The sequence below is a fragment of the Salmo salar genome, chromosome ssa10, assembly GCF_905237065.1.
Source record: "Salmo salar chromosome ssa10, Ssal_v3.1, whole genome shotgun sequence".
Taxonomy (NCBI): Eukaryota; Metazoa; Chordata; class Actinopteri; order Salmoniformes; family Salmonidae; genus Salmo; species Salmo salar.
The window spans coordinates 36,356,776-36,371,447 of NC_059451.1; the positions used below are offsets into that span (position 1 = coordinate 36,356,776).

The 14,672-nt window shown below is 42.1% G+C and overlaps 1 protein-coding gene across 3 annotated transcripts in view; it reads right to left on the bottom strand.

Annotated features, from left to right (window-relative positions):
* Positions 1 to 688: 688 nt before the first annotated feature.
* Positions 689 to 14,672, bottom strand: part of LOC106560318 (ecotropic viral integration site 5 protein homolog) — a 44,093-nt gene continuing 30,109 nt past the window's right edge. For all 3 annotated transcript variants that reach the window (XM_014123107.2, XM_014123104.2, XM_014123106.2), the window contains 4 exons: positions 13,768 to 13,914; positions 13,132 to 13,227; positions 8,530 to 8,625; positions 689 to 3,817 (listed from right to left, as the gene is read on the bottom strand). In XM_014123107.2, coding sequence (XP_013978582.2) covers positions 3,524 to 3,817; positions 8,530 to 8,625; positions 13,132 to 13,227; positions 13,768 to 13,914 — 633 coding nt within the window. In that variant the 3' untranslated portion in view covers positions 689 to 3,523. The remainder of the gene's footprint in view (positions 3,818 to 8,529; positions 8,626 to 13,131; positions 13,228 to 13,767; positions 13,915 to 14,672) is intronic.

Genomic DNA, 14,672 nt, shown 5'->3' on the forward strand with positions numbered 1-14,672 from the left:
TTTATTGTTTTGAATTTGCCGCCCTGCTATTTCACTGGCTGTGATAGTGTGTACGCAGGTGGGACGCTAATGTGTCAGATGTCCCAGAGAGGTTTTAACCAATCCCTTTGCTTTTCTCAAACTAAGTTTGAGAAGCAATGTACCATGGGCCTACATGGTGTTATTTGGATTTATGGTTAATGAGAATACGTTTTTCAAAAGGTTTTCCAAAATGTCCAGATTGAGGGAAATTTGTTCAGCATAAGGAAAGACACATACATAAAGTTTCTATGTTAAAGGGGCCGCACATATGAGGGACTAAGTTAGGCTACCTATAGCGCCACCTATAGGCCAATTGGTGCCATTGTTTTTGACCAAATTACGCATGGACTCTAGTTTCTGTGTGCCAAATCTGAAGAAAAAAGTTGATCTATGCTTGAGTTATTTAACCATGTCGAGGAAAATAAATGATCTAAGAAGAACAATAGGTTTCACAGCTTTGCTGTGAACCCCTAACAATGATATACAGGGAGGGTAAAAGCCCATCAATTCATGCAACCCAAAACTATTTTAAGGTTATTTAAAAAAAAAATCTGAAACCAATGACATGATACTGCAGTAAAAGATGTGAGAATGGAATTGTATTTTGCTCCACCATGGTTACCATTACAGCACATCACTATATATAACATCAACAGAACTGAAAACGTTTATCAAATAGTTAAGTTTATTTGTGAACTCAAACACATTCATTTCACATACATGTTTTCAGAGTGTGGTAATGATTATTCCATAGTGTTATTATTCCATGTAGACTTCTCTCTTTACTGCATTATATTGTCTTTCTCTGAAAGTGCCAAAACTGCGTCATGATGCCTCGTAATTGACGAGCCAATTTTAAGTGTTTACCAAACAAGTACGTAAAGAGAACGTGTGCTAAATGCGTTTTAAGACTATGTGTCGATACTGATAGGATAGAAAGAAAAACAGCGCTCGGATCAGCTTTCTCCATTCAAACCTTATTTTAACATAATTATCCCACAATACTGATGACAGACAGATCAGCTCATAGAGAGAGATCACCACCTATGGCTATTGAAGGCGACACGGTTTATTATGCTTATAATAATGCACGAAATCATAGATTGGGCATATCATTACATACGTTGTCACACAGAGGCAAACATTACAAACTGTAGCCTAGTCGCAAGCTAGAACTCAATTGATTAAACATGAAATTGATTTCAATAAGATTGAAATAGCCTAATTAGGCTCTGTAGTCCATGTAATAATCTGTGTAATAATCTCGGGTTTTGATTTGTTTGCAACAATTAGAAATACTTTGGCAACTTTGTATTTGTAGTCAACTAACGTCCTTCTGAAGTTATCGGCAGTTACAGTCAGACCAATAGAATCATGATGTTTAGGATATTTTTAGCGGAGATCTGTGAATAAATGTGACGCGGAAGGGCAATGCATCCAACAATGCACTTTGACTGCTCCAGGAGTAGTCTGGATCACTCGTAGATGTGCAAAGGTTTTTAAGAGCCACGTTACTAACGAAGGCTCAGGGAAACACCTTGGCTACTAAATATACAAAAGCAGTGCACTACACATAGGGAATAGTTTGCCATTTGACAGACATTTAGAATTATCTTCTTAGTATTTTCAGATAAGTGTTATTTCCCAAATGCAGTTGATTGTTTCATTGGCTTGGACCGTCATTCATTTCGTGCAAAAGTACAACATAGCAATACTTCTGTTTAACATTATTTATGTTCATACAAGATTCAGATTACAGTTCTCATACATTATGTCCCTTAATTCTTATTTATTTAAAGATCAATATGCCCACTTTAGAAATAGCAGTATTTCAAAATCAGCCATCTAAATCTGGGCTGGTTTACTTAATAAACTAGTTACATGCTTCCATTAACCAACATGCTGAAACGTATTCTAATCTATGAAATTATGAAGTGATCCTAAATCAGTCCTTCCTCCAAAAGTAAGATCATCCCAACAGAGAAAAGTAGAATATATGAAAACATCTACAGTACATTGAGACTGTGGCTACGTTCCCATAGTCTACCCCTTTCCCTTAGAGTACACTCCTCCTCATAGATATAAAAGAAATGCACTGGTGTAGGGAATATGGTGGAAACTCCCTTCAGCCATGCTTGCACCAATCCAATGCTTTTAAATGCATGAGGAAGTGAAGAAGTGCTCACTTCTGGAAAAGGGTGGAGAATTGGAACGCAGCCCACGTCTGAAAGAAATGTCTGCTAATCAGTTATCTGTGCGTCTTGACAAAACTAGAGTGATATGTCCCTTTCAGCCGCATCCTACATGAAACAGATATGCAATAATTCATTAGATACATATTTTCAAGTCAAAATGGACATGAAAAACAAACAATTACATATATACGGAGTATACAGGATTCAAATTGACCTTTGGATAGGCCTATACCAGGCCTGATGATAGACAGGTATGTCTCAAGGCCAAAAAGCCAACATTATATCAACCTAGGTCGTATTCATTAGTGCACATTGTTGCAAACGGCAAGTTTTGAAACAAAAACATGTTTCTTTTTTTTTTTTGAGAGAGAGAAGTGGTACACCGTTCCTGGAGATACTGCAAGCTCCATTTCCGACTCCTTGGTCTAAAAATCTATTTAGTATGTAGTCCCCTGATGGGGGACATATCAGCTGTTAAAAACAGGTACTACACTAGTCCCTCCCTGTTTTGGTCCTTTTTTTCCCTCCTTTGTTTGGTGTCTAGTGAATACAACCCTAATGCTTGTTGACACTTTGTTTGATACTGGGGCTCATTAACCATGTTCAATAGAGACATTCATCACTCTTCAGTACATTATTCTCTCCTGATATAATACAGACACCCACACAAAAGGGCTCTGTACATTATTGATTGTTCACTTATAAAAGCGATAAAAAAATAAAAACTGATTGAAAGAAGTGTCATAGTCATCATAAAGCATAAAACATTTTATTGCACAGTCTCTGTGTTGTGTCTGTATTACCATGGTTGGTTGTGGGGCTGAGGGAGTGCCTGTAGTTTGGTTGTCTGGGTGGGGTCACCCTGGACGGGGTAACCCCAGTCCACTCCCCTGGTGGTCAGCCTAGCTCCGTGGAGCTCAGGAGGCTACTTGAACCTCCATGTTGTCCTTCTCTGATCTGTCTGCCTGGGGTCCAGACCAGAGCAACACACTGATATGATCCTCTTCAGGTGGGTTTTGGAAAAACAAGAGTAAAGCAGACTGACGCAACACACAAAGAAAACAACCAACTCCACCACAGGTGCGATTCTGCTGCGACTTCACTTGTTGACAAAGCCCACACATTCCATTCCAAGCGTCCAAAGATTCCATCGAAAGGAGCTCCCTACATTGGAGTCCCACAGACAGTCAGACGCCATTCTCCTGAAGAGTGGCTTGCTACCTTGGACAACCCCTCTCTCCCACTGTACCAGATCAGAACTGCCCTGATCAGCCACCAGGCGTCTAGCGATGGTGCCCATCACCCAGTCACACGGTGGTGTGTTTGTGGGTGCCAATGGGAGGCACAGAGAGAACCAGACCCTGCCCATCATCATCCCCCTCACTGTCAGTGTCCCCAAGACCCAGGGAGGGGTGCAGCCTGATGCGGCTGATGCTGCTGTGCTGATGGTCCAGGTGGGAGGGGGTCTTGCCTACACCTGTGTCTTCGTCCGAGGAGTGGTACGACTCGTCATCTGGTATGTAGTGATTGACAATGTGGATCCCATCAAAAGCGGGCTGATTGGACATGCTGCTCCCCCTCTGGCCTTTTAGGCAGCGGATCTGTGGAAAAAGACGAGAAGCGTTTAAAGGAGGAGCATGTAGAGTAATGTATAATGGGGACATGTAAACAAACACACTGGTGAGTGGGAATTGTAAAATCAAAGATCCATACATTGCCAAGGTAGAAGCACATTAGAACATCAGGGTCGTTCATCTTTCTAGAAATCACATGCACAAACTACAACAAAGACAATGACGTCAACACCAATGAAAACATCAGTTCTGAAATTTTGACACTTGGAGATTAATTTCTAAACACATGCAGCGGGCACGTTCACACTCATTTGGGTAGACAAGTTCCAGAAGCGGCTGTTGGTAGGAAATATAGGAGGACGGGCTCATTGTAATGGTTGGAATTGAATAAATGGAACTGAGTCAAACATGTTGTTTCCATATGTTTGATACCTTTTCATTTATTCCATTCCAGCCATTACAATGACCCTGTCCTCCTATAGCTCCTCCCACCAGCCTCCTCTGACCATGCCCCCCCCTTCCCCACAACACATCAGATATTAGGTATAGGCTGCAAAACCAGTGGAATATGGGTAGAGGTCAGGTCAAAAGCTTGGTCTGGACCACACCTGCCCTGCCTAGAACTCACCTGGGTCAGCCTGCCTCGCAAAGACAGACATGTAGGGAGAGAGACACACTTAGAGAAATTGCTAAATCTAGTTATTGTACCGGTACTTGTCACTTTTCTCAAATACCAGTGCTTAATCTGTTAAATGTAAAAAAGGACAAATGTACAACGGAGATCAGTAATTTGAAACTACCGTGTTAACTTGACTGATGCAAGTGTCCAAAAGACACTTCCGGGCTAAAAACCAAGAGCCGTTCGTGACTTATTTTTGATCCTGAGAGAGATTAGTCAACTTTGGTTTAGCTCAACTCTCTGTGGCCGGCTGGAAACCTTACTCTCTTATGAGAATGTGTGATTGAAAAGAACTGAGGCGTCACTTTTTCTTCTTAGTCCAAGTCCATCTACTCTGATCCATTGGTCTCACTACTGCTCTTCTACCATCCCCAAGAAATGCATAAATTAGGCTGAATAATTGTGCATTGACAGAAATGGAATATTCACCTCTTATTTGACCTATCCTGATACTTTGTCTTTTGATTCTTATAATCAAATTTATTATTTTGTGTGCAAATAAAAAAAGTCAGTAGTCTAGTCAGTATTTCCAGCTAACTGCAGTATCTCCAGGATTAGATCTCTCAGGTCATGAGGGTCAGGCAGGGGAGTTTGTACACCAAGATCCTGGCTATGAGGCCATTTAGAACCTTACACCACCAACGCTTCAATCAGCATGTTTCATAGTTTCACTGCCGCCCATTCGTTTACAACAACTCTGACCAAATGGCACTCTATTCCCTTAATTGTGCACTACGTTTGACCAGACCATGGTCAAATTTAGTGCACTATTAACCTTTTCACGTGTGAGTTCCAAATATCTCTAACCGTCGCCCCTGCGTGAGTTTTTTCATGCGCGTGATGTCAGAATGCTCTCACAGTTCCAAAATGTGATTGTTACACAACAGGACAGTGACCCGCGCTGCCCTCAAACCAAGGCACGCTGACTGCTAATTATCTATAGGCTGTTTCAACTTGTCAATTTCAAAATATTTTCTAACAAGTTTTATTTTCTAACAGTTTGAATTGAGGTGTGTTCGGCCTCGTTAATTCACATAAGAAGTAGCCCATTTCAATGTTGTGGACAATTTATGATTGAGGCTTTATTGAGCGGACAAACATCTCTCTTCAACGAGAGCCCAAGCACTTCCCTAGTGTTTCCCCCAGATCAAGTACGAAGACATTGCGCATCTCTACTCAGAACAGGCCTTGCACAAACGTTTTCCCCCTGCACATTTTCTGGCTGGCACCCGCATTGCCTTCATGGTTGTTTTCCTTACAAATTGGACTTTGGACATGTGTGCGTTCCTATCAAAGTAAGTGGCTTATTTTCTGTATATCGTGTTGTCGTTTATAATGTAGCACACCATATGCATGTACGGATCATAATGTATTTGCTGTTTTATTCACGTTTTCAAGTACTGGTGACAAATCATGCATTGCAATTCTTGCATAGATTGTAATGGACACATATGTGTGTAAAATACTTTTTTGAATGTTGTACTGATTATGATGAGCTAATGCTAAGCTATTTGCCGGCTATGTGTGGCGCCAAGTTTGTTGACGACATACAACGCATTCTGGTTGCCACGTAAGTGTCTGTCAGACCAAAGATGTTAAAACAAGGGATAGTTCACTCGACTGACTTCTGTAGTTTAAGACAACTGTGAACTTGGAAAAATAGTAGGTAAAATCATGACGGCAAATGATCTTCAGGTCGGAGCCCTCGAAAGAGTTCCAGAGTTGGAATTCTGAGCTGGATGACCGTTCAAAACGATTTTTCCCAGTCGGACCTTGTCTCCCCCCAAGTTCCCAGTTGTTTTGAACACAGCATCAGATTGTAACTTTGGTACCTCAGGGTTGCCAGCTCAGAACCCCCTTTCCAGGGGTTTTATTTTTATTTAGCCTATAACGTCTTGTGTTTGCCCCCCATTTATTGATAAATCCCCCATCATAGTAATATTTCCTGCAGCATATCCCCCCACGATACCTTCCCCCATTTCTACCCCCCATTGACTTGAAAATCCCTCACAAATGAAATGAACCCCCCCCCCCCCCCAAACCCGCCTAAAATGGTTTCATCCCTGTTTAGCTTTCGCGCTATGGTTAGGCTAGGCAGTAGGCTTGTATTTGGTGTGATGATCTGAGGTGAAAACATTTAATTTTCTTTGTCAAAAACAGTAAACGACTTGTCAAGTGATATGCTCCGGTTCTTGTATACACTAACAAGTACATCAACGATTTGTTATTTGCTGAAAAGTGGCTAAACTAAGTTAATATTTTTCAGGCAATGAGCGCAGCCATCTTTGACTTCGTTTATTTGCGTCTTGTAGTGAATGGCATTCTGGGATTAGGGAATTTTCGCCAAGTCAAACAAACAAACATGGCTGCCATCAAATAATTTAGCTGCTGTTAGCTTAGCTGACACGCATTTCTTTTCTAAACAACATTACATAATTCTCTTGTGCTCACCAGAGACGTGGTACATTGTAAACTAGTCTAGCTGTTAGGTCGCTAACTTTGTTTTGTTTTTTTGACAGCGCAACCTGTTATTTAGACTGGTTTACGGAATGAGTGTTCCGTGTGATGCTTGGATGATGAAGTTCGCATGTATCTTTTACAATAAAAGGTCAAATTGAGGAATAAAGTTTAATAGCTTTATTTTCCATCAGCACAAAAAAAATATTTAGATGCTGTTCAGACAATGCTGTTTGTTGCGTCGTACGTTCTGTTTCTACTGTTCCAATCACATATTTGAGATCGTATGCTGCAGGGATCACTCAACAATGATCACAAATACGTGATTGTACGCGTCAAAGGGTTAAGGGAATAGGGTGCCATTTGGGATGCATATCTGAGTCCAGGCAAGAAGAGAGGAGGCGGAGGGATTCTGTTCTGACCGACTGGCTCTGCCTGCCTGACTGTTTGCCTGCCTGCCTGCCTGCCTGCCTGTCTGATTAACTGCCTTGACTGTTTGCCGGCCTGCCTGCACTGTCTGGATAGGAGATCCAGAGCGACACGCTGCATGATTTAATGCTCAGCTCAGTTTAAACACAAGACACCAGCCTTTTGTTGTCCTCTTTTTTTAGGATCCTCCCTTGTAAAGGATTGATTTGCTGGAAGAAAACAAATGGCTTTTTCTTCTACGGGTTTTCTATCACTCTTCTCACAATAAGAGTGGTTTATAAATGTATATCAACTGGGTGGTTCGAGCCCTCAATGCTGATTGGCTGACAGCTGTGGTATATCAGACCGTATACTATGGGTATGACAAAACACTTATTTTTACTGCTCCAATTATGTTGGTAACCAGTTTATAATAGCAATAAAGCACCTCTGGGGTTTGTGGTATTGCAGCGTACGTAAGAACAGTCCTTAGCCGTGGTATATTGGCCATACACCACACCCCATCGGGCCTTATTAAATATTTGCTTCTCTCTCGCTCCTCTTTTGCCTCTTGGAGTCATGTGCCATATGTCATATTACAATACATTGCACGCACATGCACCACACAGAATAAAAGGGTGCATTAGGGCCTGCCCATATAATCCTACTAGGGATCCCTTCATTCAGGTCTGATCAGGTCTTTGTATTATTTGAAGGACACTAATCTGATCAAAGATGGTCCACTCTGCTGAAGTGATAGTGTCAAAGTCAAACCGTCAAATCTGTACGATCAGTTGCTGATCCTGTAGATTTCTGTGATGAAATTCATAACCTTTAAATCCTTGATCTAGCAATTCAGGTAATAATAGCTAGCTGTGGTGTACACAGAGGAGCAAAAGCAGATTATGAGACTCTTCTATTCAATCTGGGCCCTCTCTCAGTATGTTGAGTAGTTGGTTTAAAGGGTTATCTTTTAGAAGATGAGAGGAGAGGGGTGTGTGCTGGTAAATCAACAACCTCAGCGCAGGAAGCTTTTGGGCGTAGTTTACACTTCTAACCTACAGTTGGCTTCAAAATAGACAAATCGGAGCAAAACACATGAAAAATACAATTAACAAAATCATCTCTGAAAACAACAGATACAAACGTGTTTGTTATTCTCCCGGTTCAGTATTCCCCTGTTGTAACTACTCACCTCATGTTTGAGTTCAGCTATCTGGTCCTTCAGGTCTCTGATGTACTGACTGGAGTCTGTGTTGTTCAGCTGGCCCTGGACCTTCCCTTCTTCTTTCTGTAGAAATAAACAGAAAATCACACGTCTTAAAACATAACTTATCATTGTTCAGCTACTCATAACACTGGAGAGGAGATAAGACGTTTGTGTCACTGCAGATGCTTTAAAAGTTGGAAACCTTTAATTGCTATAAGGGCAACTTGACAAGACCAGGTTGGGTTGCACTGTTGTAACATTCAGTAGAAAAATGTAGGAGGGAATGAGGGAGAAAACTACTACCACCAGACAAGAGACACTACAGCTACACATCACTGGAAAACTTGCATCACAGAAGCATCATAAAATATACAGTATGTAGAGAGTGGCTGTTGACTAAGCCATAGATGAAGTGGGAAACCTAGCCAAGCTAACACAAGGTATCTATAGTCGTTTGTGTTGTTATCCTCTCTGGGCCCTGGGGATGAGGCTAGTAGCTACTGTATGTTTAACTGTCAAACATGACACGTGTGCTGTTTATCTTCCTCAGTGCAGACAGCTGCAGCCACAGGAGACAAACACACATACCCCATACACACCTCAAATCAATCCTGTCTAAAGCCTGGGAGAATATATAAGCAGAGAGAGAGTAAGGGGCACCGGCACAGGCTGAAGGGTTCAGGCTAAACACAACCAGCAACGCAGGAACAGGAGAGGGTAAAAAGTGGAAGAAGTTAAAAGCAGGGGTGGGGTGGGTGACGTAGTGAGGTGAGTTAACCATCTCGGTCTGACCCAACAACTCAAAATATATACAACGCTCTCAGTTCCTGTGGTCAGGTAAGGGTTGAGAGGTTGAGGGTGTAGGCTTAGGCCCCTGAGAAGCTGCTGACAAGCTGACAATGTGAGATCTACAAAACAGTTATTCTTCCTGGAATCTGTGTTTTTCTTGAGGTCGCCTCCCTCCCTCCTGACTGACAGAGCTAGTGATAAGGGAGAGGCAGTTAGCAAGACTTCCTCGTACTCAGCTGTGTGGATCCCCAGGTGCCAGGGGGTTAGGGGCTGTGGCCAGACACGTCAAACGTCTTTAAGTAATGTCGTGCATCCCAAATGACACCCTATTCCCTATATACTGTACTACTGATTCGAGCCTTTGGCCAGCCATTGGGCTTTGGTCAAAAGTAGTGCTCTATATAGGGAATAGGGTGCCATTTGGGATGCAGCCATGGCTTCCCTCGCCTGCCTGCGCCCCTCTAGTTTTACACTACACCCACAGCAGGTTAGCTTTTTTCATAATGAATGTTGTTCTGAAGGCAGCTCTGCCGAGTGGTCACTAGTTGGCAGTGTCACAAAGCCATAAAATCTGATTTTAAACCTAACCACACTGCTAACCCTAATGCCTAATCATAGCCTTAAACGATGACCAAAAAGACAATTTTTGTTTTCATGAATTTTTACAATATAGCCTACTTTGACTTTGCAGCTGGCCCATTTAGAGGAAATCGCTCAGTTCTGCCTCCAGGACAAGAATCATCCCAAAAAACGCCAACCTGCCTTCCCAGACCTCCCAGTGGTTATTGTTGTACGGCTTTTGGCTAGTGACATGGTGGCTTGTTTCCCTCTGACAGATGGGCATTTCAGCATGGTTTAGATGGCCAGATCTCGTGTTCAGTTTCATGCTTGTTTTCTCTCTACAATCAATCTTGGTTTATATGGCAGAGTAGCGTTAGATTGATTCTGTGCAATCTTGTGACATATCATGTCCGACCCAAAAAACAATAGTTACCCCAATAACAATAGTTACACTAATTATATTAGTGTTAAAAACAAACACCTATAGAAAACACAAGACAGGAAACATGACTTTTTGACAAAGGAGATGACACTTCATTTCTTTGTAAAAGCAAACCACCATGTAAAACTGCAGATACAATTCTCAAGAGAGGAGTCCAAAAACACTGAGGAACCTCTAATAACCACTGAATTTGCAACAGCACATTCTAAAGCCCCCTGCTAAATATACATCTAAATCTGGGGAGCATATCATGCCTGCAGAAGGACAAAATCATAGATAGGCCTCCAACATGTCACCTCTGGTTCTAGTTGTCAGTTTGTCTTCGCCTCACAGTAGGAAGTGGTTTCTTGTCTTGACAAGAAGATAGCCGAGCTGTGGTATTATCATGGGTCACACATACATTCAGCTACTTTCATACTGCAAAAACGATGGATGTAAAAACCATGATGTCCATTTGACTATACGTTCAGGTTTATCGACTGAGCTCTATATACAGATATATTTATGGTAGTTTAGTACTGGAGGTTCTTTGCGACCCTATAATTGTGAAATTCTTTAACTCAAGATATAAATATAGACATCACTGGCGTGTTGTGAATACTTTCCAATAGCGGGCGGTAGTGCAGGTGGGCCATAGTGATGTTTTAGTTACAGGAAGATCAGGTAGGCAGGCCGTCACAGGGGCTTTTTCAAGCTAAGAGTACTACAGTGGTAAGGGAAACACTGCAAGGTACAGTGGGCAGAAGTGGGCGACACTCATTGGATGAGTTAACTAAAGCTACACATAATACATTCCTATTTGGAGAAAGAAACAAAAAAAGTAACTTCTGAAGTTGTCAATTTTTGTCTATTTGTGTGCGAACCGCCCTCCAACAAAGACTAAGTTTAAGGTTGAGCGAGACAGTACCCACTTTCTTCATTATTTGGAAAAAAGTAACTTGTACTGTGGCGCGGCTCACAAAGAGCAAACCTCTCATGTTATAGCATGCCATCAGACACCTTTTATGGGTCTTTATTCGAGGTGTTAAATGCAGTGGACAGCAATTTATCAGTCATTACTTTCTTGTACTCTTACCCCTGGGTCTACAACCAGAGCGACTGAGAGCTAAGGTAACACAGGCCATCTACCCACAACCTTAAGAGCTGCAACCAGGTACCCAGGTACCCAAACCACAGACCAAGAGTTTGTCACTGGCACCACACAAAGTGGTTATACATAGGGAACATACCAGTTTTGTCTGTCTGGCAGAGACTGTTAGCATCCTATGCACAGCATATTCAGAGAAGGCTAGATTAAAAAGTAACTCAGTTTAGTGAAGATTGAGATCATCATCGGAGGCAAATAATGGTTTCATAGGATGACGTGAGAGTGTGAGGGGGGCGGTACTCGGTAGTGGTGAACGCTGGTGTTGATGCACTGTTGTTGAAGCGCCTAGTAACAAAACCTGACTACACTGTGTGTGTGTGTGTGTGTGTGTGTGTGTGTGTGTGTGTGTGTGTGTGTGTGTGTGTGTGTGTGTGTGTGTGTATGGAAGGGATGTTGGTTTGAAAAAGTCTATTGACACTGATTAAAATGGTGAGTTCTTGAAAATATCACATTTAAGATGCTTAACAATGCATATAAGGCTGTCTATTTCTTGTACACCATTTTTAATTAACTCTGTGGTATAGGCTAACTGTGGGTATAAAGGGTATATTAGAGGGTGTATGTGTGTGGGCCAATGGTGTGAAGAAAGCAGACAGTCTGACACTTAGTTAACTGGTGATGGGAACGTTTCTGAAACACCAACACGTTGACTCGACGGGTTGAGACATCAAAGCTTCTGCATTAACATTTCTTCAGACTCAGAGCTGATGGAAAGAACTGAAGCAATCTGTCGGTCTCCCCTGATTATTCTCATGACAGAAAATGAGTTAGTGTTGTATCGTGTATAGTTTTACACACATACAACCCCAACACCACACTAGATAAGGAACCGCAGCATGATATGAAGAGACGCACACAGAGGTTTCAATAATCTGACAAATCATTAGCACAGGAAGTGCATAGGTTATTTTCTACTGGCAGACAATCTGTTTAGCTGCTGCTAATACATTAAACACTAACCCGTATTTTCTTCTGACGGTACAAAACACTACCTTTCCATGATGTTCAGTTATTTCAGAGAAAGGTTGATCTCAATCTCCAAATACATAGTTCTGGGTCTTAGGTTTTTGTCACAGGTTATTTGGACGTATCAGCATTGGGCGAAGGCGGTGTTTAAACTGCTTGGCTTCGACGGATGATAAACACAGTTAAAAATATCTGACCAAATAACACAAGCTTTTAGTTCTGGTTTAACTTAGAGTACCAAATCAAGCATGAGCATGGTTGGTATGATATGCTAGACTATAAGATGTCACACTGTCCTTCCGGGAGATGATCATGGTTTCTTGGTTCACCTTTCACCTCTGCAGTAAACTGCCACTTTAAAAATACCCCACCTTCTTCCTCACATCAACAAAGAACACAAATAGATACAGGCTCTAAACTGTAAAACCTTCTTGGGGCGTCTGTCAAGAGTTGATGCACTCAGAGTTTGCCTGTGTGCTCATATGTTGGAGTGGGTATGGAGTGTTGAACTGTGGGTTATGGTGAAGAGAAGTCTATGGGCTGGACACAAATTAAGCCGAGTCATGGACTATGAAGTACTGTCAATATAGATGAAAAGTACTTTTAGTCCATGACTAGGCTAAATGTTCTGCACCAAGCTAGTGTGACAGTGAGGGAGGGAGGCCGGGGTTAAGTACTGTACCTGTATCTCCAGTTCAGAGATCTGTTGCTGCAGCTCGGCCATGGCAGCGATGTTGTCAGCCTCTCTCAGCCTCACCGCCATCACCTCCTCCTTGTTCTGAAACAAACAAATGAACAAACACTGTCAGGCCAGTGTCACTCAACTGAAGTAATGTTTCTAGAGTGTTACCAAAGACATGTTGACAGCCATTACACACTGTAAGCACCAGGGTCACAACAACGTGCATCTGAGTGCTACTCTTAACACAAACTTCGAACCTTCTGAAACAGTTGTTTAGTATGATTCCTGCAGTAATCCCAAGAGACAAGGGGTGTTGCTGAGCTGCCACACACACACACACACACACACACACCATCAGCAGCACAGAGATGTTATCTGAAGATGTCAAACAAAACTGCTTCCCTCTTCAGAACCTGGACTCTGAAGATCTGATTTTAACAAGAAGCAACGGATCAGATTAAGGATGATTTTTGACAACTCATCAAACCAGTGATTGAGAAATATTTCCAGTTTGACTGATTGTGGGGCCGATACACTCATACCCATTTCACAATATCATGCCGACCCAAACCAAACTGTGCCGGCTGAGATATTTTCTTGGCTCTAGTCATCTCAACAGCACATACTTTTTCTTACCTTGCACTCAATCTCTGCCTGTTTGCGTTTGATCTCCTGCAGCTGAATGTGTAGGCCCTTATTCTGGGCTGTCAGCACAGTCACACGCTCCTGAAAGCCCTGCCCCTCCTGCTCCGCCCGACGCAGTTGGTTGCTATGGATCTGGTTCTGCCGGAGGGGAAGGATATGGTAGGTAAATATTGGGAGGGGGCAGTTTACTCATCACACATTTCTGTTATTCTAGAATAGTCTCTATTCACAACCCCACTGTAATATCACAAGAGGCAACCCATTTAAAGCAAGTACTATAGCTTGAATCTGCTTAATGGCATTGTTCACCTACTACATTAGAAAGTAGTAACTTAACTCTGAATACAACATCCTTATGGGAGCTACTGACAGTTAAGAATATGTACCTCTGCTGCCCCCTAGTGGTTGGACAATGCAATAGAAAAAGCAATTTGTTTACTCTCACACATGCATGTGAAGATGCATTGGTACTAGGGCTGACATGTTAAACACCGCAAAAATGTTTGATGCCGTTAATCGCATCTCCATTTCACAGAACGGAACCTTTTAAGCGCATAACACAACACGGAACACAGTTACGGTCAATGCTAGTGCCTTTACATTGCTGAAGACCTTGTGCCTCTTGCCAAAATCTTGTCTAAGTTATGCCCAATATTACTGGAGCTATGTTTTTTCTTTCTGCCGTGGATTCATGAGCATGTCACGGGCCATTTTAACCTGTCTGGGCTAGGGGGCAGTATTTTCATGGCCGGATGAAAAACGTACCCAATTTAAACAGGTTACTACTCTGGCCCAGAAACTAGAATATGCATATTATTAGTAGATTTGGATAGAAAACACTCAGAAATGTCTAAAACTGTTTGAATGGTGTCTGTGAGTATAACAGAACTCATATG